Below are 27415 nucleotides of genomic sequence, written 5' to 3'. Positions count from 1 at the left end.
TGTGGTGATCTGCTGCTCAATCTCCTGCTAGTGATGGGCTCCAGTGAGCCTGATGTGACCTGTTGATGTAGCCCTGCTGCATGTAAAAGCTGCACCAGAGGCAGAGCTGTCGGAACAATGCACCTTTTAAAAGCTTAAACACTGGAGCCTTTATCAGAGACCAAATGGTTTGAAGAATGAGGTGAGAAACTGGCTCTGTGAACTTAGTAGGTCAACATTTTGGAGAATATGTGCTTATTGGCTTTCTTGCTGAGAACAAATATCAATACTACTCATTTGTACTTTAAATGATGTTTTACCTGTACACCGGGGGAAATGGCTAACCTACCAATGGTACCAAAGTCCAACTACCAGCACCAGATTGAATTGGTTGTTTGCTCCAGCTACATATTAATTGTAAAAACATGAAAGTGGGTCAATCTTATTTGCTAACTCCGGCAAAGTTAATAAATGAGCATTTCCAAACATTAAGACTATTCCGTTCATATTTGTGTCATGGAGAGTTCAGACAGCTCTGCTCACTGGTTGTAGAAAGGCTGGTTTTGTTGTGTGTATGATGCTATTTCAAGGAGCTTTACTTCCTCTGTTAAAGCAACGGGATTGTGGCAGACCAAGATGTCCCAGAGGAGTAACCCCTCTCTTTCAGGGAAGATATTCTTTCCTCTGGTGTGTGCCCCCTTATTTTGTTTTCTTTTTTTCTAAAGCTGTTTTCTCTGTCCTAATGTCTGAGGAAAAGAATGGGTGGAGAATCAGCTAATGTAATGCAATTTGGCATGGCTAATGAAGATGCCAACGTCTTCAATGTTCTAGCTGAAGCCAAAAAATTTAGACATTTGTCAGTACAATCTGGTTTAGCTTGATAAATCAGCCTCCTTTTGTTGGTCCAACTCTTTCTGACCAAAGGTTTGAAAAGGATGTCTCCTCAGGATCACGCTATGACATGCCAGACCATAAAAATGTAAACTAAAAACCTCTTCCCTTCTTTGGTTTTTAATCAAGGAAGGTGGTTGATCAAAGGTCAGGACGATGTGTGTTCTGTTTCTTTTGTAAGAATTGGCTACAACACAGTTGCTAGTGTTGTATGCAAGTGCCCTGTTGAAGTAAAAGTCCCCTTTTGCCATTCGCAGGTCCCAAGCAATCCCTGTGCTGCTCTAGTCCGATGTGTTAAAAAAAACTGACAGACAAGTTTTTTGACTTTCTGTGGGTTGTTTCCTCCGGCTTCATGTCCACGTGTTCTCTGAAACCTGCCTGTGAACCACATCAGAGGGCTTCAGACTGCACAACAAGCTCCTACAGGAGAGCTCATGATGTTTTTTCGCCACTATGGTCTCACTCTACACTAAGCAAAACTGTTAACAATATACCTGGATGTCATTATTGTTTGCGATATAATAAAATAAGAAAAATCTGCTACTGTGTTGTCCTGCTTATTTGTTTGCAGATGTTAGTTATAGTGAAGGCCAGTGTATTTAAAACAATAAGCTATATTGCGAATTAAATTTTTGAATATGTTAGTTTTTGCTACTGTAACAACACTATTTCCCTTAAAATAAAGTATCTATACACCATCCATCCGTCAGGACAACAATAGTGAGTTACAGTTCAGTGTGGTTGAAATAGGCTACATACCAAGTTTTTTTCCCTTATTTATTCTATGAACTGTAGATTCTTTTCATTTTACATACAAGTTATGTAAAAGGAATGCACAAACAGTGCTTATATAGCCTATGGAAATCAAATTAAATAGGCTAGATAATAACAATTCAGAAAAAAAATTGTCAGATTACTTTTAAATTAGTTTTTATGCACAGTTTAGAAAAAAAGCATGTCCTAAATGGAAATAAAGGGAATACTGTCAGAAAAGTTACATTTGTGAATAAATAAATATATAATAATTACATTTACATTACACTTGATCTTTTGATATTTACATTCGAAATGTAATATTCAATGTATTATTATGTGTATTACATTAACAGACAGCGTTTATAATGGTAAAAAAGGGGGTAAATAATCGTTGAATGAAAAGTTGGCAACTATTTACATGTTTTCTTTGTGACGTCAACGCGCATCGGCGTAGAGGTGACGTCGCGGGCATCCAGGAAGAAAGTTACAGAAAGTGGGCAACGTTGTGACAACGTGAGTTGTATGAGCTTTTATCTGTTCCGTTGTTTTAGTAAAAGAAAAAGGTATTCGGCTGTCGGGAAATATCAATTGGCCGACCTAAAACAACTAACATTCCAGTAAAGGTAGGCGGACTCAAATACTGGCTACACATTAGCTTAAAATGATAGCTTGCTGCTCCAAACTAGCTCAGTGACTCCGTTAGGACCTATTATTTACTATCTATGGTTAGGACTGACTCCAGAACTTAAAATGAGTTGTTCCCTATTTTAAAGTCCAACGAAATACAGCCATTGCGGACCACAAATTTACGGTGTCAACTGTTTGTTTCAGTTTCTCTGCTCTTATCAGTGTGTTGTTTTTAAAGTTAGCTTATCTCTGTTGCTCTAAGTTTACTATGCACCATGCCACAGACTGTGCGCCATGCTCATGTTTCCTCTCTCCCCCTTAAAGTCAGAGTTGTGATCATGGCTCTGAATAAGTCCATGCATCCCCGGAACCGTTACAAAGACAAACCCCCGGACTTCGGTTACCTGGCCTCCAAATATCCAGACTTCCAGCAGCACGTGCACACCAGCCTCGCCGGGAGACCTGTGTAAGTCCCTGAGCCTGCAGTGTGTGTCTTTAGTGTTTATTTGTGTCAACAGAAGACCTTTTTAAACTGATTTGCAGTGAATGGGCTACACAGAGCCCTGGCCTTAACTCCATCCAACACATTTGGGATGCATGGTTCCTATATGGATCCTTAAAAAGTATTGAAAGGCACTGGCCTCTTTAATCTAAAAATAAGGCTTTATTGATCTTTGAAAAGTCTTCACATGCTAAAACAAGGGGTTTGGGATTATATTATATATATTAATTCTTTGTAATATTGCAATTTAAAACCTCAAAACAATTGGTAGCTGCTTAATTAAAGTAATGATTAGCTCTAAATTTGATTAGCTCTAAATTTAGCTTTAAATATTTGTTAATTTCCTTTTACAATCTACTAAATTAGCTCTTGTATCAGAACATTTAAAAAAATACAGGCCTACCCATCTTCATTTAGTGTATTTAAAAACACATCCAAAATAGCATTTACAAGGAATTGGTTCCAGCCCTTTTAGCCAGGCATGTCAGCTTGTCAATTGATACAAATGTCTGTCAAAACAAATCAAACTCCTTGTGAATTATGAAACGGGTACAACATCTGCTCAGTGTGGGAGTCACTTGTTGTTGTGTCTGTTTATGCAGATGAATGCGGACATGGTGTCACTGCAGCAAGTCTGAACATATGTGTGTGCGCGACTGTGAAAATGTTGGTGAGTGCCGGGCCTTTTGTGTTTGTGAGGTGGCCAATCATCTTATGGGCTGAGTTAATAGGCTCGTTCGACCTGTCGCCGTCTTGCTAAGACCTGCGCAATTATGGAGAGGCACCTATTTGGAGACGCATGGGGAAAGTGGAGTTCCACCGGAAGTGGATTTCATTGGTCAGAATTGTAACCTATTTGTTTTCTTCTTTTTGTTTTACTGCCGGAGTTCACCTAGCGGTGAATAATAATACACGGTTTCCACCGGTTATGATGCTAGTACACAGTAAAATACGTCAGTTTGTTAAGGGTCCCAAGTGGCCAGGACGGTGGTAAAAAGTACATGTTGAGGTAGAAGATGAATGAAGCAACGAAGCTTTGTGTACATCTTCTGAAATCCGTCTGTTTAATTCACAATCATCACGAGTAGGTCAATCACATACAAATATCAACTCTTATAAATGAAACACAAAAAGTGCCACCACATTAAAATAAATAACTCGTTTTAAAAAGTGCAAACACATCAAAACACACAACTCATTTTAAAAAGTGCAAACACATCAAAATACATTTTTTTATAAGAGTTTATATTTTTATGTGATGTGTGGGCATTTTTTGTGTCTTTCAGTGACCCCCACATTATTATTTAGTGTGTGTGTGTGTGTGTGTGTGTGTGTGTGTGTGTGTGTGTGTGTGTGTGTGTGTGTGTGTGTGTGTGTGTGTGTGTGTGTGTGTGTGTGTGTGTGTGTGTGTGTGTGTGTGTGTGTGTGTGTGTGTGTGTGTGTGTGTGTGTGTGTGTGTGTGTGTGTGTGTGTGTGTGTGTGTGTGTGTGTGTGTGTGTGTGTGTGTGTGTGTGTGTGTTGGAGAGGAAGGTGGGCCGTGAGCATGTGCCTTTTGGAGTCGTCCTCTAGCAGAGTCCAATGGCATCTGTAGACCAAACATGCAACATGTTATTGCGTCATCATGTTTAATATAGGCTACAAAGGTTTACCACTTGAAGAAATGATCCAGGTTGGATTCAGAATGACACAGTACCAAACTAAACATACTGCATGAGCAATAAAGATACATGATGTACCTAGCACTGACCACTTAGCTGCTTGAAAGCCTCCTTTTTCGTTTGGTCCTGAAGACAGGTGGTGTGTTGCCTCTGAGGGTTGCTTTTCCCTCCTCAGTAAAATGGGCAAACTTCCTCCCATACCTGCATTTAAAACACCAGAACATTACATTTATTACCAAGCCCTTCCCCAAATTCCTCTTGGTAATACATACATAAATACATACATATTATGTTTTTAGAACAGCAGCATACCCTTCCAGCTCAAGGTTTTCAACCAGGACAACACATCACCACCGTCTCAGCAAAGACATGTCATGCTAAAGTAAGATTGCAGTTACTCAAAATGCAATAATTTCCTTATAATATATTATTTGATTTTATATTCATTAAAAATGACATGAGTTAATACTTACGATGCTGAAGTCAAAAGTAGCCTCTGTGGCAAAATACCAGGCATACTGTAATAAGAGACACATGTAAGACATATAACATGAGAGCTTTCTCATTACAGAGAAAGTTGTCACACAATGGCCTATTTCTAGTATTTCTAGCCATTCTCAATACTTTTATTTTAACAGTTGACAATTAGGCATATCTGTGTAACAAATATATAATTATCCTGACTTCCAAAAGCTGCTTGTCTTTTCCAGCCATTCTGATATGTCATTTATAGCTGTCAATCATTGAATGAAGCTGTCAAACGTACCTGCACTTATAGCTGTCAAATTTTGAAATCGTCTTCTAAACCAATGAAATCGAGAGTTCATGGTTTTCGACCAATGAAATGACGTTCGGGGAGGGACAACGCTTTTGACCAATGAACGAATGAACTGAGTTTGGGGCGTACAATTCTGACCAATGGAATTAGTTTGGGGCGTGGCCCCATCTTGCTTCCGGTGTAGTGGAGGTCCGTTTTCTCCATGCGTCTCCAAATAGGTACTCTTGCAATTATGACGCTCGTCTTGCTGAGCGCACTGCATTATGGTTAGACTTTTTGTCCCACTTGCACCCGTGGCTGGCTGCGGCTCGGCTGCTTGAGACTTTGAAGTCCCGCGGGACCAAGACGGACACAGACACTGGAGCAAGTCGCTGCAGTTGCTCCCCACGGGCTGCGGGAGCGAAATGTCTGATGGGAAACGTCTTGCTGACAGGCGGAGCTGAGCGCTAATTGGGAGTTTAAACCTCGTGCCTTTGATGCGTTTCCCCAATTGGTTAGGCAAAAGTCTGACATCACCGCTCAAAATTAAATTACGATCCATTCTTTTTGATTTTAATTTATGTTTAATCATTAGGCCGCCACAATATGCATTTAAGCAGAAATGTACTTAATCAGAGTTAAACCTCTGAACCCTTGACATAGAAATAATTTGGATGTGTAACTCTCCTGTATAGATATATTTAAAAGTGAACACAAACTTGAGTCACATAAGATCTTGGTGAAGTGATTTTTATACCATTAAGATTAAATCATAGGCTTATTTCAAGTGATCTAAATGGTCTGGGAATTGTATTTTACATGTAGTGTCGCAAAGCCAGACCAAAACTACAACAAGTAGTTTGTTTGTTACACATCATAATACAGTTCATCATATCCATCTCTACAATAATAATAAGGGATCTTTTCTTAGACCTTCTTTATTTAGGCCGATCATATTCGTTATGTGAAGGGAGAAATACTAAACCTCCTTTATTTGGATTTGTAAATTATTCTTGTAAATTATTCTTTATCACTTAAAAGTAGGTGTTCTAGTAAAGTAACAAGAAAGATAAAGATGTGTGGGGAATGGGGATATTATATCTCGTTTCTTGTTTTGAAAATGCCCCTCGCTTTTAAAGTGTTTACTCGTCTTTGTGTTGTGTTCTGCTTCTAATCGGTTGTAGCATGTGTGACTCTCCTGCGAATATGTTTCTAATAGGCCTTTCACACCGCCGCAAAATCGGAGCTAGTTCTGGGCTTGTTCGGAGTTAGAGCCAGTGTTTTGGTTTCACACCGCCAGAGAGCCTGCTCCGGGCCGTAAAAACCGGGAGAACTCATACCCCAGGATTGAGCAGGGTTTGATAAGAACTGCTTGCGCGAACGGTTGGGGGAGGGATTATCCTGACCAACCAGAGCAACTCAAACCTCATGCCCGCCATATTTAAAAACACCGCTACTACGAGACGTAAACATAACATAATTACCGAACGTAGCGATCAAATTGACCGGCGAGAATACGCTGTATGGGTCCTGTTTGCTTAAGAAAGCAAAGCGAGAGCCAACAAGTGTAAAAATAAGACGTATTCGCCGCTGTTGTTGTGCTTAAAGCTAGCGGTAGCTTTAGCGTTAGCCACAAGAGCAGCGGCGTCGGGTGACGTACACACACGTTTACAGTGACGTCATGACGTTGCTCTCTTGCCGGCTCCATGGCTGTCTCCGGTCGATGTGAAACCAACCGGTTCATAACTGGGATAAGGCTGTAACCAGTTTTGAACTGACCCCAACACCAGCCTGGAACTGACTCTTGGTTCATTTTGGTGTGAAAGGCCTATAATAGGCCTTCAAAATAAAACTAGAAAACGAACTGCATCCGCAACAACGACGCTACTTCCGACTCGGAGCTGTCCGGCTTCAGTCAGGCATTTTCGTCACTCCCCCGACTGCACTCGGCTACTCTCGTCTACTTTCCAGACGAGCTGAAAGTTAGGTCGAACGAGCCTATTGTGTGTGGGGGTGGGCACCCAGTGAAAATCCTCTTGATGTCAATCTGTGACAGGTGTTAATTATCAGTTTGTACTATCTCTGTCTGTCTGTCTGTGGCTCTCAAGCATACAGACAGATGACAAACAATGCGCTGTATGTCCAACATAGACATTTAAATTAGACGATTTAGAAATTAGATGATTTAGGAATTCAACTATCCAGTAGTCTGTGTGTCATTTATTTAAGCAAGAAAAATATGTTGGTTTCTAGCATTAAAGCAGGTCGCAATATCTACTTTACAGTAAACAGGTGGAATCTATAGTATTTAAGTAATGTAGCCTAAGCATTATGAATCAATTAGGTCAGTGGTCTTCAACCGGGGACCTGTGGAGGTACTGCAGGCGGTCCCCCAAAAAATAGATATACATTAAAAATACTTTTTACTGTCAAAAATGTGTACAGGAACTTTTTCTTTATTATAATGCATTGTCAAAAAAAAAGTGTTAGAAATATGTCTAAATATTTAAACTCAGACATTAAGCCTTTTAACTTACTGCAAGTCATTAACAGAGATGACAAATGCCCCTGCTATTGGTTGCAGCGGGAACTGTCAATGTAGTGTAAATGAATCCAATGTATTACAACACACCTGCTGCTGCTGCTGTATAGGTTATAGCAGTGGAGTTATGGCAGGGGGGGGCGCGGATGAATATGTGAAAATAATTTTGTTGTTGTTGATATTAACATTATATTAAGCAAATGTAAGTTATCATACAAAAAAAGGAATACAATGTTTTGGTCTAGATAGTTAATAGCCTAATAATTGAATCAGACCATCTGGGAGATAATCCGAGGTTAACTGATCACATCACATTCACGTCCATGCACAGTGTGTATTGAGTTTATTTAAAAACATTTGGAAATGGGGCTGCCCTCAGTTGCCCATGCACTGTGATAGTCTATATCCTATTTCAGCCTTGTCTGTGGAAATAAAGATAGCTGGACAAGAGTTCTTCTGCTTCGTTCCTCTCACTGCATTTAAAGGCATTCACTATATTACAGAGAAATATGTCTCGTTAAATAAAAAGAGCACCAAGCCCAACCCAGAGGACCCTTTAAATTAATATTAATATTTTTATGGAAAATTAATGTGTCTTTCTTCAATAGCTTCTAATTCATCCGACAGTGTCTCCAAATTATTTGTTCACACAAAATTCCTCAGATTTAGCCTCTTAATTTACCTCTCAAAGTGCACCAGATTCATGCATTTCACTTTAAAAAGGTAAACAAAAATCTCCCGGGGGGGCATACCCCCGGACTCCCCTAGTAGGGTCTGGTTCTCCGCTGGCTACTATTTTCACCCAGCAGGACATTGGAGCATACCTGCAAACTCGTCGCTTTTCGGCGAAAATCGCCGTTTAGAATCAAAATATATGACCCACGTGAATCGTATAGATCCGAAGAGTTTTTGTTTTTGGGAGGGGGGGGGGGGGGGGGGGGTAGCGGCAGCTGCCAGAGAAGTCAGCCAGCGCTTCCCAGACTGGACTGTGTGGGCGAGTTACCGTAGTGTGAGACAAGGGAATATCGTTATCTTGGCAATAAAACATCTTTGGTAGACGTCATGAGTATTGTCCAATCAGCGTTAAGATCGGGCACCGTAAAGTATCACTGCTGCCGCTGTGTGTTCAGACTTTAGAATTGGCTAAAAGTCTCAATCAAAGCCCTTTTGATAATAAAAAATTAGAGGCTTTGATTAAACACTGTCAATGCTTCAGAGGTTAATGTAACAGCCTACTGAAACAGAAACTATACGGAGGGACGCAGCTCACTGTAGCCTACAGTCCCTTTATTTAGTCGCGCTGTCAGTTTGCCGACATGGCTCTCTGTTAGACTCGAGACATAGAAAAAAGCCCGTTAACTTTGTCCCGTAGACAAAGTTAACGGGCAGGATATCCCCGACTGATTTCATCCATCAAACCACAGAGTTTTTTCTGAGCGGCGTCTCACTCGCTCACTGGGTCTCCCGGGTACCGGTGATTTTCACCGTCACAGCGATCAACTCGCTGCTTTGCTGGGGCGGAGACTTTGTGTGAAGGTGATTTAACATCACGGTCGTAGACGAATGTTGTAACTTTATGCTGCATAGTTTGCACTGCACTGTTGACCCACACAGGACTCTTGAAGCTGACAGTTTAATGAGCGCAGTGTCTGCAGTGCGCTCACAATCAGAGCCGACCGACAGGCCCCCCCCCCCCCAATTTATTTTTATTTTTATTTTTTAGTTTGTGTGTTTGATATTAACATCATATTATTATATCATACAAAAAAATGAATACAATGTTTTGATCTAGATAGCCTAGTTAATAGCCCAATAATTTAATCAGTTCATCTGGGAGGTAATCCAAGTTTAACTGATCACGTCACGTTCACGTCCAGTGTGTATTGAGTTTATTTAAAAACATTTGGAAATGGGGCTCAGATGCCCATGCACTGTATAACCTATTTCAGCCTCGTCTGTGGAAAAAAAGATAGCTGGACAACAGAGTTCTTCTGCTTCATTCCTCTCACTGCATTTAAATGTATTCATTATATTACAGAGAAATATGTCGCATAAAAGAAAAAGAGCACCAAGCCCAACCCAGAGGACCCTGCATAATATTTTATTTTAAATTAACATTTTAATGGAAAATCCAAGAAGCTTCTAATTCATCCGACCCAGTGTCTCCAAATTATTTGTTCACACAAAATTCCTCAGATTTAGCCTCTTAATTTCCCTCTCAAAGTGCACCAGAATCATGCATTTCACTTTAAAAAGTTTAAAAAAAATCTCCCGGGGGGGCATACCCCCGGACTCCCCTAGGAGGGTCAGGATCTCAGCTGGCTATTATTTTCACCCAGCTGGACATTGGAGGCAATAGTGGAGTACTCTGGTTGTGTGAATGATATTTAACAATAGCCAATCGTTTGGACAGCGAAAAACACCCGACCCCCCTAGAAGGGACGGGTGTTTGTCACCTTTTTCACCTCCTATGAGTTTGCAGGTCTGTTGGAGGCACTAGCGAAAAAACACTGGGTGTGTGAATGACATTTAACAGTAGTCAATCATTTGGGCAAGTCTTTCTGCCTATCTTTCTCACTCCACTGCACACTCACTACTATCCATGCCTAAAGGAAGCAATGTTTCAAAATATGTTTAAAATGTGTAAAATAGGAACAGAGTTGTTAAATACGTCTCCTTCATTTAGGGGATCGTCAGTGGCAAGGGCTGATTGCAGTGGGCAAAAAGTGGAGCTCAGACCAGAGGCAGCAGAAGTATGGGGTCTGATGGTTCTGATTCTGTTGATTTGTTTAGTTTGTGTTTTAAGGAGAAAGGCTCTGATGGGGCAGATATAGGGTAGTGAATTAGGAGGCATGAATGGATATAAAAAATGCAACAGCCTCATTGTGACATTAATTTGGAAGTCATATTTTTTTATGAGCTGTGAAATGATCTCTTTCCACAGATGATTCTCCGTTATTAATGAAATGTTACATTGTCCAAACAGTTTTGTTTGGATATATATTATTAAACATGTTCTTGGCAGCAGAAGATAATAATAATGGACCCTGATGCTGAATCGTACATTGATAAAATTATAACTATGATGATCAGAAGCACAGCAGAGTCAAAATTCACTGCCTTACGGCCTCCACACACATCCTACGTCTACCTCTGGAGCGCGTCGCGTTACCTTACTGCTGCCTCTCTCGGACTTTTCTCGGACACACATGCAACGGCTCAGCAGCTGCTGCTGCTGCAGCAGCGCTGCTTCTAAAAGCCCTATCTTTCTACATAGAGTTTTCATAGATAATTCCCATTAAAAATGAAGTTCTTTCATGTCATCTATGATGCATATGATTTATATTGAGTCTGGACAGTAATCCGTGCGCCCCATTGCCATTTTTTTTCTTTTTTTTTGGCCATATTTTCGCTTGTTGGAAGTTTTATTTTGAAGGGGACACACCAGGAAATGGTGAAACTACAGCGAAAGCTGCCAGTATAAAGTCAATATGACTGTCAGCAGAGTATTTCTCTATCAGTTAAAGCACAGAGACGCGAGAGAGTCGCGCTGCTCTCAGAAAAAAAATAGGCGAGCCTCCTGAGGTGAAGGGGAGCGTCGCTGCAGACGTGCCTCCGATGCGCCTCAGCAGTGCGTCTGAGGTTGGATGTGTGCTCGCTCTACGTTGATTTCACAGTCTGTGACAAAAAGTCAGACGCAGACGCGAGATAGACGCGCAGTAGAGGTAGGATGTGTGTGGGGGCCGTTAGATAGGCATAGCCATTTTTTATATTCAATCTGTCATCATCGGCTGCGTGCCTTCCATGCCCAACCAGCACAGTCCTCCTGTGTCTAAAACCAGTTAGTTATAATTTATTTATTATAATGATCATATTTTGGTCCAGCCACTAGGTTTCTCCAGCTCCAATACACTTTCTTAATCTGAAATTTAAAAAATGTAACCACAAATATATATTTCTAGTTTTTATTTGTCCTTTTGTTGAATAATTGGGAGGGCAAATGCACCTAAACTATGTTTTCCATGCTTTTTTATTTATTTAAATTAGAAAATTTAGACTTTGACTTGTAAAACTCAAATTAACATTGTATTCATCAAACAAATAAGCCTACCTAATCAGAAATATAATATTTTCAATCATGGCTGCTGTTATTGAAAGCTTAATCAGCCATGTTTTTTACATCATCAACATTCCATGAGCATTTCTGCAGAATTGCAAAATCTCCATGAATGAGCTCAGAGGTATTCAAATAGTCAGTTTAAATTTAAATTCACATAGGGGTGTAAGTGATTGCTGGTTTTGCTGGGGAAAGGACTCAAAAGGTGTTTCTCTCCAGTGATAAAAAATCAAATTGAAAAAACACCTGACACCAGAGAAGAGGTTGCTGCTAATCAGCACAAAATGTTTTTCCTGCACACTCGCAGTGAAGTAGATGCACCTCGAAGGTCACCTCCCAGTGGACGGAGATTGTGTGTGTGTGTGTGTGTGTGTGTGTGCGTGTGTGTGTGTGTTGAATATGTAGCGGTGAGACCTAGCTGTTTGTCTCAGCACTACACCCCTCGGCCTAATGATGTCATCCTCCTGAAACAAAGACTTTTTTCTGCCTTTCAGCACATTCATCTTTTCTTTTTCCCTGCAAAGTCTCACTGCACACATCTCTTCTTGCTCCGTGCAGCTGATTTACCTCAACGTAAACTGGATTCCAAGTTCTGAGCTGAAAATAATTTTTAGATTCTGTTTTTTTCCCTCCTGTTCCCTATTGTCACTACAGTGCAGCATATTTAGTCCCATAAAAACTTTTTCATCAGGTTTGTCCCACACTGCCTCCCGTCGCCACGTTACTGTCGTATGCACGCAGTGGTGCACCTTTGTGGCAGCATCGACGTAAATTGCGTGCACGCTCTGTCTGGCAGCAGCCATTGCTCCAGCGTGGCTGGATTTGCGTGCTCTCCTTCTCTGTTCAGTAGGTAGGGTTGCCATGGAGACGTGGCCTTTGCTGTGCTGCTGATGGGAGTGATGGGCCTGCATTGCACACACTCACACTCACACACACTCGTCAGCGGCTAAAAATAGAGGGCTGGCCTGGGCAGCTTCCCTCTATGAATATTGATCCGTATATAATGATGCCTCTGAGGAGAAATGAAAGAGCCCGACTGACCAGAGAGTCCGGCTTTCACTTTGTGAAAAGAGTGTTCTGCTGACGTTTCACTTCTCCCTCATTAGCCTGATTCCTCCACTAAGCTCATGCCAATTTTAAAGTGCAAATTCTTTTCACTCGTTTTCTGCAAAACGTGTCGTACATCCCCAAAGCAGCCAGGTGTTCTCGTTTTCCTCCGAGAGGTCACAGTCCTTCAGCCTCCTGATTAAACTGGGCCATTAACCTTATGTTCATTAGGTGAGAAGACACCGGCTAAGATTGATGTGAGGTAAATCTACAGGTAAATCGCTTCTCGTTTATACATGTCTCACACCTGGCTGCTGGGACACCGTTTTTCTTTATCAAAGCTGAGTTTAGAGACCTGATTTACCTCAGCAGCGAAGCAGTCGCAGTTATGTAAGTAATGTATATGATAAATTTGGTTTGCATGAGTTTTGGTTGTATAAATAGATATAATGGTATTTCGGGCATTTGAAACATTTTTAATAGATAGATAGATAGATAGATAGATAGATAGATGACAGTAGAGAGTGGGTGGGTAATGAGAAAGGAAGGAGGATGACATGACACAACGCTCCCCAACCAGGCCCCACTCCTGTATTGTATGATCCTTTTTTAAATCTGTAATTCAGTTGTTCCTCCAGACTTTAAGGTATAAAGAAACTTACCGTTTCAGTTTTAAATTGTGCTGAAGTGGTGCTAAGGCAAGCCCCACAGTGGGGTTAGCAGCGCCATAGGCTCTGGCTAAAACAAATTCAGGGTTGATTGCTATAGTAATTGAACCTGGACCACCACATGACGCCATCAGAGAAAATGTTGAATTGACCCATCAAATTTGACGGGTACACAGTCCTGGCTGATCAACTCACAGATGTGTGAGGAAATATGAAACGATTGACACATAACTTTACTTGAGTGAAATCCTTCCTTGTTATATTATAAACTGTGGTGCAGCAACATGCCTTTAGTAAACCTTCAAACTCCTGGATCTCATACTCAAGCTCCTGGATAGTATTTCTGTCTAACCTGAAGCAACACAGGACTGTTATCAGTCTAAACACTTGCTTAAACCTAATGGTTGGTCCATAAGCCCAGAAGAAAGTAAACAATGGAAACTGGGACACACTTTTTTGTTGTGAAGAAGAAAAGCTGAGTACTGTTTTAATTTAAGTGTGAAGAAAATTAATTAAATCAGACGTTAACTATCTTTGGATCTCCATTTTTTCACCTTCACTGCAATACGCTCACACCAAACTTGTGAGGTGCCAGACGCTCCTTTCACCAGGATGCTTCTAATTACATCTGCCAAGGTGCCGAAGCTCCCAGCAAAGCTTTAATTATGCGTATCTCGCCCACTCGTTTCGTCTGCTGCGCCCGGGCCAACATGTGTGACAGCTGAAACCATTAAACATGTCAAGTGGGGGAAAGACTGGAGAACCTACGAGTGGGACTTAGAACTGGGAGTTAAAAAAAATGGGTAGAGCTGTTGTGTTAATGTGAATTTCATTGTCATTAGCAGGGGATTGTTTGAATTGATGGGCTGCTTATCTCCCTATTGTCCTTCTTGTGTGTGTGTTTGTGTGTGTGTAATGTGCTTCAGTGCAGGGAGCTGCAGAAGGTTAATGGAGTGCTGCATTAAAAGCAGTTTTGTAAATTGCTGTCAGGGCGCCTCACTGGTAAACGAAGGAAGAAGGGGGAAAAAAGAGGATCAGCAAGACAGTCACTAAATTAAACGTCTTTTTCAAATTCAGTTTCTTTTGTAGTTTTTTTTACTAGTCCTTTCAGGAACAATAATATATTCAAGTTAAATGCTGAGATCTGAGAACATGGCAACATTTTAACTGGGATAAGACTAGGAGGTCAGACTTTACAGCTCTAAAAATTTCAGGTTAACTGAACATATTTGGAGGAGGAAACAAAGGTGAACCATAAAATTATAATCCAAAATGTTTGTCCTTAACCTACATCTTCAGGGCAGAATATTGTTTGAAACTTGTTATATTATGCCTTCTTTTAAGTAATGCAAACCCTCTTTTTATTTAACAAAAGCCCAAGAACCCACAACTCAAATGTATATTGTCTAAAACACAAGCAGCTGTACAAAAAATGTAAATCAAATAAAATGGTATAAAATTGGAAAAAAAATTCTTTTTAATTGTACCAGCAACATCAAAAATACAAACTATGATCTAATTAACTTTAAATAGGATACATTTCAGCCTAGAGATAATGTTTTACGGGTCTGAACCAAAATGGTGTGTCTTTTTTTTTTTTAATGGTGACATTAACTAATTCGGCTATGTTTCTGTCTCCTTTTAGTGTGAATTTCAAAGAGCCGGAGGCGGTGCGAGCGCTGACCTGCACCCTGCTGAAGGAAGACTTTGGTTTGACCATCGAGATTCCTCTGGAGCGCCTCATCCCCACCGTCCCCCTCCGCCTCAACTACATCCACTGGGTGGAGGACCTCATCGACGGACAGAAGCAGCCGCGCAGGGGCATTGACATTGGTACAACCTCTACTATTTTTGTCGCTCGCTGGACATCTGTCTGTGTGTGTGTGTGTGATATTGCATGAGGCCCCTGGAACGTTTTAGCTTTCCCTGGTAATCATTGAACTTTCTGCTAAACCAGAATTTAAACGAAAATTAAAAAGCCAATTCCTAACATTTATCAATCTGCACAAATTGAACACTGCCGCAAAAACCAACACTAATCTGTGGGCTACATGTCGCTTCTGTGAAGAGAAAGTAGTTCTTGAAGATTATGATCTCAAGCAGAAGCTGAACTTAAATAAACACGCAAAGGGGGTGTGTTAATTGGAGCTTGAGAGGCCCTTGCTCTTGTTTATTCTTGATGTGGCTACCATCAGAATCAGAGCGGCACACCAAATGTCACTTGGTGCTTCCAGCTGGTGCACAAGCCCAGTCATTCCCAGTGTTCCCAGCACTTACCAGCCAAACCCTCATCCACATGTCACTGCTTGTTTGCTTCTCTGTCGGTCCAAAAAAGACAAAAACATTGTTATTGTGTACGGGTATTCATGTGTGTGAGTCCTCGTTGGGGCCTCAGGTCATTGATTGGTGACCCTGAATTTTTCCATGAGCAGATTGAAGCTGTCTGCCCCCTGATGGATCACCGGGTGTTTCCTTTTAACAACGCCTTCCACCTTTTTGTCAGAGACTGGACTGAATTATGCAGCCTGTCATAAGTGAATGATTTAATACTAGCTGTTGGAACTGACATTTATAATCCATTATGGCCACAAAGTTGAAGCTAAATTCTGAATGGGTGAAGGGGAGGCAATATTGCAAAACACCTAGTGTACATTAAGGTATCCATGTCACCATTCATCATCCTTAAAGATGTCCTCAAGCTAAGCTATGTTTTTTCAGGTACAGGAGCGTCTTGTATCTACCCCCTGCTAGGAGCCACAATGAACGGTTGGTACTTCCTTGCCACAGAGGTGGATGACATCTGTTTCGACTACGCCACGAAAAACGTGGAGCAGAACAACCTGTCTGACCTTATTAAAGGTTGGCATACAGTTCCATTTAGTGCGACTAAAAGTGATATAATTGAATCAATTCTTTATTTAACTATTCAATTTGGAAGCTGTCATGATTGGAAACTTTTATTTGAAAGTCACAATTTGTATGACACCTGGAGCCTTGTTTTGTTAGAACATCAAGCTTACGAATCCTTCCTTCATCTCTATCCTAGTTGTCAAAGTCCCTCAGAAGACTTTACTTATGGACGCCTTGAAAGAAGAGACTGAAATAGTGTACGACTTCTGCATGTGCAACCCTCCTTTTTTCGCGAACCAGCTAGAAGCAAAGGTAAGAGTTTCCCTTTTAACATTCAAGACGTTTTACTGGTGTTCTATGTATACATTAAAATTCCAAAGTGTTTTGCTTCTTTGAACATACACAGCACTCATTCACTGGCCAGTGCAAGCCTGACACAAAACACTATTTGTAACACGATAGTAACAGGCTTCTAATAGGATTTGATGTTAATCTTAGTCTGTTTTGTTGCTCTCTGCAGGGGGTCAACTCCAGGAACTCACGGAGACCACCGCCCAGTTCTGTGAACACGGGCGGTGTGACGGAGATCATGGCGGAGGGCGGGGAACTGGAGTTTGTCAAGAGGATCATTCATGACAGCCTGCAGCTCAAGACACGCTTGCGGTGAGCAAAATATCAAGACAAAATCAAATCTTTTTAAACCATCTAAACCAGATTTTTGGAGAACAATTACTGACAGAGACTGTAGGTTTTCAGGGTTCAGAACTGGCAGATGGGTGAAATGGAGTGCTGCAGGTTTGTTGGTAACACTTTACAATACGGGTACATTAGTTAACTGTTAATTAATGCTTAGTTAATGCTTATTAGGCATTAACTAACTGTTAATGCTTGGTTATTGATGGTTAGTTAATGTTTGGTTAGACATTAACTATGCTTAGTTAACTAATGCTTAACTAAGCATAACAGTAAGTGAACACTTAGTTAATTCTTATTAAGCATTACCTAAGCATTTATTAAGGCTAGTTAATGATTAGTTAATGTAAAGAATGCATTTACTTAACATTAACTAACATATTATTGTAAAGTCTTACCAGTTGATTTTCTTTGAGAGGTTTAAATGGACGCTGAGAGCTTGAGTAAAGGGGAGACACCATGAGGTAAAATGGGCAGATGCGTTGCTGCACATTTTTTGTAGTTGTCACCTCGAGTGTCTCCAGCGGCTGTCACTTCACCCTCCCCCCGTAACCAGGTCCGTCACCAGGGCAGCAGAGTGAGACAAGGAGATAGGGAGCTGCAAAGTGCTGCCATTCAAACTGATTAGACATTACACACCTGCTCAGCCTGTACAGTGTGTGTGTTTTTTGACTGCGTGTGTTTGCGTAATGCATCACTTGAAAGTTGAGCGGCCCTGAGAGAGATCTGATCTAAACACCTGCCTGGCTCTGAGTTGTGCTCGTGTATCAGAGAAAAGGTGTGCGCAAGAGACCAATCTTATTGAGCCAAACCAACCAGAGCCGGCTGTCACTCCCCAAAAGCATGCTGGGACAGCAAAGCCACCAGGTGTCCATGGAAACGCAGCAAGCTTCACCAATTGGTCCTTTGAGACCCACCACAACATCCGGCCCTGCTCCCCTCTCCCTCTTCTTTCCACTGAAGTGTAATTTGTGTCAAACAGGGGCAAGCCACCTTATCATCCAAATGCTCAAAACCTCAGTTAGAAATGAGGTAATACCCTTTATTGTGCCATTGATATGAAAATGACCACCTCCAGTAATAAGATTGTGAATCCTACAGCTGTACTTCCAGCTGTACTTCAACATGTGAGGAGAGAAAGTTGAATATGGATGCTGATGCAGCTGCACACTTCAGGGTGTTTTCTAAAGCGGCTGGTAGAGGAGGGAAGCTGCTCCTCCCCACTGTGACCAAAAGTGGTTGACACTTATTAGAGGTCTTCAATATTTCATTGTGTCAACTGAAGCTATAATGATGCTCTTCCCTTTGGGCATCTTCATATAACGCCAAATCCTGATTACAAATCATCTTCCCTTCTCTTTTGAAGATGAGTCGGCTGTGACTGTAGCATTGTACATTTAGGGATGTTACTTTCTACAAGTGATAGCTTTCAACCCCTGCACCTTCATACGTGTATACAAATCTATAAAAAAGCGTTATTACGGGGCGCTCCGGTGGCAAAGTGGCTAGAGCACGTACCATATTGGCTCAGGCCTCGATGCAGTGGTGTTCGAATCCGACCCATTTCAACTTTTTTAAATCTTTGCCCCATTTCAACTTTGTCTCTCCAAATCTGTCTAATAAAGCAAAAATGCCCAACACTTAAAACCCTATTTTTTCCCTGGTAGGACTAGAAAGATCCTCATTCTATATATGCAACTTTACCACTCTTTAACTGGGAGAATATTAACTACAGCTGCAGCAATTATTTTATTTTCATTATTGATTAACGCTTTCTTTATTTTCATGTCACATGCCTATTCAATTAGTTTGGAATGGGGGCATGTTGATAAAAAATATCCAAAACCATGGGTCGCAACATTTTGATTTGAAATATAAGCTATATCATTACAGATACAGTAAAGTCGGTTACTACAACAACGTATTAATGCGTATATTGTATTTAGCGAAAGTATAACATACGTGCATTTTTTATTGAATCAAGCCACTTAGACCCAAGGCATATCTACATATGAATGGCAGAAGTCAGAGCTCAAATAAGAGTTTATAAACTTATTGTCTAAAAACTGGATAAAACAACATGATTACAACAACAGCTAAATTACCAAGATCCAACCACCTACACCTAGATATGGAGGAACGTTTGTGGCCTGACAGATGAATACACAGGACAATGCAGCGATTAAATAAAGACAAGATGATAAGCTTTAACTCAAATTGGTGTAGTGAAAACCAATTAAACCCTGGCAAGGTTTGTGAAAACTGGCCAGTCTCTTTCCATACTAACTTCCTGATGTATTCATGTTTTCTCCATCTTCACTGGTTGGACTCCACTGGTTATTGATCCAGGACCAGCCTCATCTCTTTATTACACAGCAGAGTCTATTGATCGGCCCTCCACGAGGGATGACTTCAGAACAGCTTTTCCTCCTCTGTGGACCAACACACCCAGATGTTTTTTCCTTATGTTTACCTCACTCCCTGAGGCTCTCGTTTGATCTGTGCTCGGCCCATCAGGCCCGGGCCGCTAACACAGCGACACACAGCTGCTTAATATGGATTCTTCTTTCTGCAGGTGGTACAGCTGCATGTTGGGGAAGAAATGTAGCCTGGCACCTTTGAAAGAGGAGCTGAGGAAGCAAGGGGTGAGTACAAAACCACACCACAAACACATCTGCATCCACTGCTATCAATGAGAGTTACAATGCAGCCACAGCTTCTGATCTCAGTTTGTTCATGCCCCTTCTTTGCCGGGTTGGAGGATTGAAGATATTTTTTGGGCATTTTTATGCTTTTTTTTTTATTGATAGTGCAGAGAGACAGAGGTGAAATGGGGCAGAGAGGGGAGTGACATGTAGAGAACGACCATGGGCGGGAATCGAACCCGGGTCTGCTGCTGGGCCCGGCCCGGGGGGGGGGGACGCCCTACCAACTGAGCTAAGGAGCTGATTTCTGTTACCGGTGCGTGACAGGATTGAATTGCGCTCTGTAGCTAGTAACATGCCATAGCGTCATTAGCAAGCCCCAACCACAGCGAGTTCTACCAGCATCCAATGCGGAAGTGAAAAAAAATGCAGTTCACCGAGTGGCTACCAAGAGGTGGTACCAAAACAGCATTTCCTCATTGACTCCAATGTTAAGTAGGCCGTTTTCACAGCATTATTATACCTATTTACGGCCTGGTCCAAAAAAGTTCTAGTCTGTATGTTTAGGTCATATCTCCATGATAACACTGAGAGCGGTGAATTGTTTTGGACCACGTAAGTTTTTATTCTATTTGAGGTTAAAATGTACAAATAATTAAGGGGGCGGCCTCGGAGGTTTACGTCAGGTTTACCTCCCTCCCCCCGACGTCACATCAATGCCCTTTTTTTCGGTAAGAGGAAATGAGGCGGAGTAAATATCTGACAAGATGGCGACGCGCATGGAACAGGACGATTGGATGCAGTTGAAATAACTGAGGTCAGCCCGGATGCTACATCCATTTTATTTACTATCTATGGTAATTAGCCTAACTAATAGCCCGGCACATAACTCCTGATAGTTGCAGTCCTCTGGTCCTGTGCTAGTTACCTCCTTCACATGTTCAAAAGAGAGATGGGGAGAAACTCCTGTCACCGCTTTGCACCTGTAAACCTTCACACCTCCTCTAGAGGTTTTTGGGTGCCGTCGCGGCTCATCAGAGTGAGTGCAGCCTTGGCTAACGTCCAGAAGAAGTGTGTGTAAACAGGAAACCGGTGTAGTTAATATGCTAATGCTTTTATCGACCATTACTTGATGTGTGTGTGTTTTTTTTTTAATTTAGTGAATGTCTTGGATACAGAGCTCTTTGACCTCTGACCTTTTATCTTAGTGACCCTCATCTTCCAATTTACTGACGCGGTCCTGAGAGACGGTTAAAGTGCTCTGTTAGCACAAGGGTTGTCACACCAAATGTGTCTTTTTCACATCATAGATCTGTTTTTTTGTTTAGTTTTTTTCTCACCCACGATTAGAGACATGGAGCTCACTGAAGCCAAAATGTGTCAGTTAACATCTGAAAGTCAAGCGCTCGCTTTCACCAAACCTGAAGACTGAGCAGTTCACGTTGCATCTCGTCAGTCAACAATTCTAGGCGATGCATTGAGTGCTTTCTAAATTAATCTTGTCCATGATTTAATTAATGAATAAAATGAACTTTGACGTGAAGATGAGTTGTAAGATGATATATTTAAGGTTATATTGGAAAATGTTAGACACAAAGAAATGTTTCCTCTTTAAAATTCTGAAGGTTTTTTTATAAATATAATTGAGGTACCGTGGCAGCCAAAAATAAAACTCAAACGTAATTTATCGGTACCTGGGAATCTGATTTCTGACCAAATGGGATTAGTATGTGCTGTAGTTTACATGGTATTCAATGTTTTTGCATGGAAGATGTTTAAAGTAAACAGTTTCTTTGTGAAATCATCTGCTGAATGCCACTAGCGTCACAACGCTCATCACACTGGACTGTTAACCTTTTTCCCTAGGTGCCTAAAGTGACGCACACAGAGTTCTACCAAGGCCGAACGATGCGGTGGGCACTGGCCTGGAGTTTCTATGATGACGTGATTGTTCCGGTGAGTCTGTGATTTTTTTTGGTCATTTATGGTACAGCTTAAGAGGCCACAAACAGACTTTACATTTGGCACCATCAATCAGAAGACCGGTAAGTCATCATGACAGTTTTTGTCATTTTGCTCCTTGATCTCCTGCTGGATGTTTCCAACCCCTTCCTCAATTTAATTATGCACCACCTCTGCAAGACGTTATCCTCTTTCCCTCCAGCCCTGTTCCATTAGCAGCACTTATTCCTTCCTCTGGGGAGATGTTTAAGCAATGTCTAACATGCTGTATCCAGGCAACAGTTGTCAGGGCCAGGACTGTGTGCTAATAACACAGCAATAACCTTTGTCTCGTCTGGACAGTGAGATAGTGGGAGGGGCAAAGAAATCTGTTTCCAGGAATAGGAATGATGTTTTACAAAAAGTAAAAGGCAGGTTGGAGGCATTGTGTGACGAGAACAGTGTTGGACTCATCTCTGTTTTGGCCTTTTCACCATGAAAGCAGTTGAGCAGAATGATTGGCCTACATTTCCCTCTCCTCCACTTTCATGCACACCCACAATAATCTACACTCACACTCGAGCTGTTCACCGTCATCGCACGGCAGACCCCTCGAGCATGTGCGTTTGCTGTGTTTGTAATTATTTGCATGGTTGACTTCCCAATTCTGCCTGCATGCGTGTGTTCCTATGGAAGTCTGGTATTGTATGCATGTATGTATGTATGTATGCATGGGCGTTGGTGCTCATTAATGTTACATATAGACTATAACCTATGTGACATGCTTGCATCTGTGACCTACTTTACGCTGTTATTACCAGGTCGGTGTCTGTCTCTTCCTATAGCCTCTTCAATGTCCCATTATGTCTTTTTATGGTTCTCTCTACAATACAGAAATGTTTTAATTTAGTACAACAACTCTAGAAAACACGATTATAGTTTGGCTGCCAACATGTTGAGAATTTAGCTTTTGATCTGGGGTGTTATGATGAAAGAGATATTGAATTCTACCTATTTTTAAAGGTGGAATAATATGCTTCTCTTTAACCAAGAGAGGAAAGATGCAGAGGAGACAATGGAGGATTGGAATGAAGGAAAGACAAGGTGAAGATAAAGAAATCCAGCAGACAAAGGGATGCAGACTGTGGATGGGAAGATTAGAGCACATGCAGACTGGATAAAAGGACTGGTAGACAGAATTGAAGGCTCACGGATGTCAGGCTTTATCTGAGTCCTGAGGAGGGTTGTTACTGCTCATACAAGCCTCAGGCAGGAGGGGGTTCATGGAAGTCCAGAGTTCAGGAGTCCATGCAGGGGGGGTTTGAAGTAGACACCGATGATATAATTTACAATGTTTGCTGGAAGTGAAAACTGCTGCAATTTGTGTGTGGCATTGCATGGCATTATAGCTAGAGGTGGGGGGCGGTCTGTGATAAACAATATAAAGAAAAAGAAAAACGGCTCCAACGAGCAGCCAGACAAGGCACAGTCTCACTCTCAACCTAAAGAAAATAAAGCAGATGTAGGAAAGATGTGACTTTATGTACTTTGTTTCAGATTCCTGTGGAACTCGTAAGAGTTTTTTGACTGAGAAAACAAATATATATTTAAAACCACAATAATAAACAGACTACCATTTTTTCTGAATGATGCACTGAAATAACAATAACTAAACAAGTAATTCAAACTTGACTCAGATGGGTGTAGCCTTTTGAAGGTTACAGTCTGCTCCTTGGCTCTGCTGTTTGTAGGTCACTCGGCCATGCTGTCTGCTCTGTCACAGTGCAGTGTGGCTGCAGACCCCCACTCTCTCATCCTGCAGTGACTATGCCAGTGCAGCGTTGACATATTGGCTGCTGTGGACCTGGGGTCGATCGCAGAAGAGCGTCTGTTGTGTTAAGGCATGGTTGGGTAACAACCTCCACTGCCATCACAGTCTGACATTAGAGGGGATTAGAAACGTAGAACGCTGTTTCAGGTGGGGCTCATGTGGTTTGAGCCCCCTCTGGTGTTGTGAAATGAACATCCATATACTGTTGATGTGTCTTTGCTGCAGGAGATGCAACTGTTACAGATTCCCTTCACAGCTTTAAGTTTTAGCTAGTAGTAATCTGTGTCTCTTCCTGAGCAACTGACAAATAACTAGGTTCATCATTCAAAACTGTTTTTCATGCAGTTTTTCACTGCTTGGCAAGACGTGATGACTGCAAAATCAATGTATATATTCAGAAAAACAAATTGTTATCGTGACCACAACCACAAAAGTATGAGATAACCACTATTTTTTTGTTGGATTTTTTTTTAAACATTTTGATAAACAGTAGAGAAACAATTGAATAGATCACTCGCATAACAGAGGCCCTTCTGTGATGCGTTCCATATACCTGATAATGATATTTAATCGCTGGACAGAAAATAGTTATGCCTTTTTTTTTGTGATAGATGTGATTATGAGCTGAGAATTAGGGAAATATTTTACTTGACACATTACTATTGGTCATTAGAATCTGTGCATTGCTTGTCTGGCTGTTATAAGTTACTTATAGTAGTACATCATCTACAGAGAAGTAGACTAAAAGTTGGAGATCAGAGGAAAAATATCCCAGACAAATCTGTGTTAAAAACATGTTTTTTTGTACCTTTTGCTCGATAAGAAGATATTAGTTTTACTAATGTCTCCTGTTTGTTTATCCTGTTGTAAATCAATGGTACAGAACACAAGACTCTTTTTGTTTGTCCTTTTTTCATATCCATGATACTCAAACTCATTTTTCCTGATCTCCCTCTCTGATCTCAGTCTCCTCCCAGTAAGAAGCGTAAACTGGAGAAGACAAAAAAGCCCCTGTCATTCACACTGCCGGAAGCGGGACTTAAAGAGCTCCAGGCCAAAGCCTCGGCTTTAGGCTGTACTGCCAGCAGCCCAGTGGACAGCATCTCTGCTCTGCTGGAGAAAACACTGACCGACCTGCGGGTAAGCTGTAGGGCTGCACTAGCACTAGGGTTATTAACCCCATTCAGTTTCACCTTTGCTTCTGTGGTACATTTGGAGGACATTACTGGTTCTAAGATATTCTGCCAGGTTCTCTGTACAAGCAGCGCACTTACTGTATGACATTGCATGCATACGGATACAAGCAGTCGTAGGTTTTTAACATCGTATTACCTGTAGTAAACCTCATCAGTAATCTGATTGTCTGCTGTGTGGGTGTCTCGGCAGGTGCTGCACAAACATGTTCCATGCATGAAGCAGGAGCAGAGCCTCTTTCTTACAGCTGTGGAGAACACCTGGATCCACGGACGACAGAAGCGGCGTGAAGGATCACGTCAGTTACGAGAGCTTCCCCGGGCTCCTCACTGCTCTCAGACATCCAGCTTTCAAACCACTATGGTCACAGCTGTTCCCGCCACAAACCCAGCATCTCAAAACCAATCCACACAGAGCAGCAACGCCCCAAACCAAACTGCATCTGCAGAGGAGCTAGCTGGTCTACAGCAGCCTGAAGAGCAGATTGGCAACGGTGCCTCATCAAATGAGATGAGCAAAGAACAAAAAGAGTCTTCGGTATCAGTTGAAGATGTGGACATGGATTCCTCTACGTCCACTGAAGCAGTGCAGGAAACTGTCCCAAAGGAAGAACCTGCTGCGGCAAGTGAGATGCCCTCCAAGCAACCCCCGAGCCCAGCTGCCGTCGAACCCTTCCTGTTTAAGTGTCTGCTGAATGTGATGCTTGAGGAAAGCGATGTAGTGATTGAGATGCACTGGGTTGAGGGTCAGAGTAAAGACCTGATGAACCAACTGTGCACTTACCTCAAGAACACACTTTTAAAGTCCATCGCTAGTCCTTAATGAGCAGAAAAACGGGTCCTTTTCTTTTAAAATTGCATTTTCAGATGTGAAAATAAAGTTTAAAAAAACTTTTTAGAGATGATTATTGAGTTTCTGTCGGTTTGGAGTTTTTTTTTGGGGGGCAATTAAAATGATTGTATCTTTTTGAAGTAGTACATACTGTATTTGGTATTATGTTGTCAAAACATCTGCAATAAATGTAATTTTTCTAACATGTTTGCAAGTTTAATCTTTTGTACTGTCAGAAAATTTTTGGTTTGATGATGCATCGCCTTTAATGGTCCACAAGATGGCGATGTGTTTCTTTTATAAAGGGAACACTCTTGTCAGGATATTTAGTATCAAATTTAATATTTGAAGGGCTGCTTTATTAGACATCTTCTTTGTGAATGGCTGTGGGGTGACCCATGGCCTGACAGTATTGAATTTACTCTCATCCTGTGTAATTCAGGATGCTCCTGGAGCCAATCGGTGTTACCTGTGCCTGGAGAACCATCAGTATTGTGTTCCACTATTATTACTCAGCTGCAGCGGTCATACTTCCTGAGTGAATAACAGGAAAAGAGAACTAAATATCCAGGGCCATGTCTGTGTGAGTATGTGCAAATTCACAGTTCCTGCTCGTCCCTTGGTTATATCAGGACTTTGTCTACTCCAGCCTGTGTGTATGAAAACACCGAATAATAAAACAATAGGTTCATATTGTTAGATAAGGCTCATTCACATGAGTTTTTACTTTTCACACAAAAAGCGTATAATGAATGACAGCTTTTGACGACGCCGGCATGGGCACGTCCTGAACGGTCACACGTCCCAAATGAGCACTGCACTATTGGGGTAAAATAATATAGGCCTAATATATAATTGTTGATGGATAAGGTTGTAGGCCTACATTATAAATCTGAATCTAAAAAGTAGATAGAAACTAAAGCTGTCAAATAAATGTATAGTAAAAAGTGCCTTATTTCTATGTAGCCTAGTATCGAAAAAAAAATAGCCAGCCTACTACAATACTTGAATAACTGACTTACTTTCAACCACTGCATGCCTGCCTGTAATTGAGGAATGACAACCAGTCAAATGTAAAACATAAAATAATATAGAAACGCACTAAAGTAAATAACGCATTTTCACAAACTGAAGTCGCATTAATTTGCTTTCAATTTGGACCCTGACATTTTCGAGACTACTTTTTGATCTCATTACCTGTGATGCCCGCGACTCCGAGAAGGTGGAGATACTGCACAATGCATCACTTGTATCCATGTGTGCAGACGCCGTACCTTGTTGTTATTCACGTGATTTGCGGCTGAGCAAATATTACATCTATGAGAAGTAAATGTGCTGCAGTCATGTCTTGTAAAACGCGGAGACGGGTACATCAGGCACTGAGCGAAAAACCAGCGACAGTGTTGTCCAGCTGCAGCCCCGGAGACAAACACCCTGGCGTGACAACAACACCCAGGCGTGACGGAAGTAACTGTGTGACGGACGTGATTTTTGACTATTTAGCTTCCATGACATTTCTGCTATGTCACTCATTTGCCCTAACACTATAACCATCCAGCTATGCCTGAACCTAATCCTCAAAACAATATAAATAACACAAACTTAGTATAGGTCTGCGGTCTTGTTATTGTTTGACGTTGAAGTTTATGATGTTGCAAAAATAAAATCTACAGGTAACGTCCGAATCTACAGTAACGTCCGTCACACCACAGTTACCGGTACTTCCGTCACGCCAGGGTGTTTGTCTCCGGGGCTGCAGCTGGATACTAATGCAGTAATTGGAAGTGGAAAGCCCTGAAATGTTGGCTATAGTAGCTAAAAGAGGAAATGGTTTTAACAAATAGGCTATAATAGATTGTATAAAAAGCACCCTGCCATTAAAAAAT

At 41.4% G+C, this 27415-nt stretch overlaps 1 protein-coding gene across 2 annotated transcripts; it reads left to right on the top strand.

Annotated features, from left to right (window-relative positions):
* The first annotated feature begins 2087 nt into the window (after window positions 1–2087).
* mettl16 (methyltransferase 16, N6-methyladenosine) lies at window positions 2088–25705 on the top strand. Of its 2 annotated transcripts, none has more exons than XM_080053956.1 (10): window positions 2088–2139; window positions 2578–2719; window positions 15190–15377; window positions 16263–16403; window positions 16591–16706; window positions 16915–17057; window positions 19663–19732; window positions 21599–21688; window positions 24471–24644; window positions 24891–25705. In XM_080053956.1, exons 2-10 carry the CDS (start codon window positions 2592–2594, stop codon window positions 25518–25520), a joined length of 1680 nt encoding a protein of 559 aa, XP_079910082.1. In that variant the 5' UTR covers window positions 2088–2139; window positions 2578–2591; the 3' UTR covers window positions 25521–25705. The 2 variants fall into 2 exon arrangements, with proteins under 2 accessions (XP_079910082.1, XP_079910081.1); XM_080053955.1 differs by having other exon boundaries at window positions 2112–2249.
* The last annotated feature ends 1710 nt before the right edge of the window (window positions 25706–27415 follow it).

This window comes from Ammodytes marinus (genome assembly GCF_949987685.1).
Source record: "Ammodytes marinus genome assembly, chromosome: 3".
Taxonomy (NCBI): Eukaryota; Metazoa; Chordata; class Actinopteri; order Uranoscopiformes; family Ammodytidae; genus Ammodytes; species Ammodytes marinus.
The sequence above is the reverse complement of the archived record's forward strand: the minus strand, read 5'-3'. Positions and strand labels throughout refer to the sequence as shown.

Bases quoted from the DNA above. Each gene is read 5' to 3' on its own strand.
- mettl16 (XM_080053956.1), top strand. From the start codon at position 2,592: ATGGCTCTGAATAAGTCCATGCATCCCCGGAACCGTTACAAAGACAAA. The intron at 15,378-16,262 runs GTACAACCTCTA...ATGTTTTTTCAG, and splicing joins GCGCAGGGGCATTGACATTG to GTACAGGAGCGTCTTGTATC. The intron at 19,733-21,598 runs GTGAGTACAAAA...CTTTTTCCCTAG, and splicing joins AGGAGCTGAGGAAGCAAGGG to GTGCCTAAAGTGACGCACAC.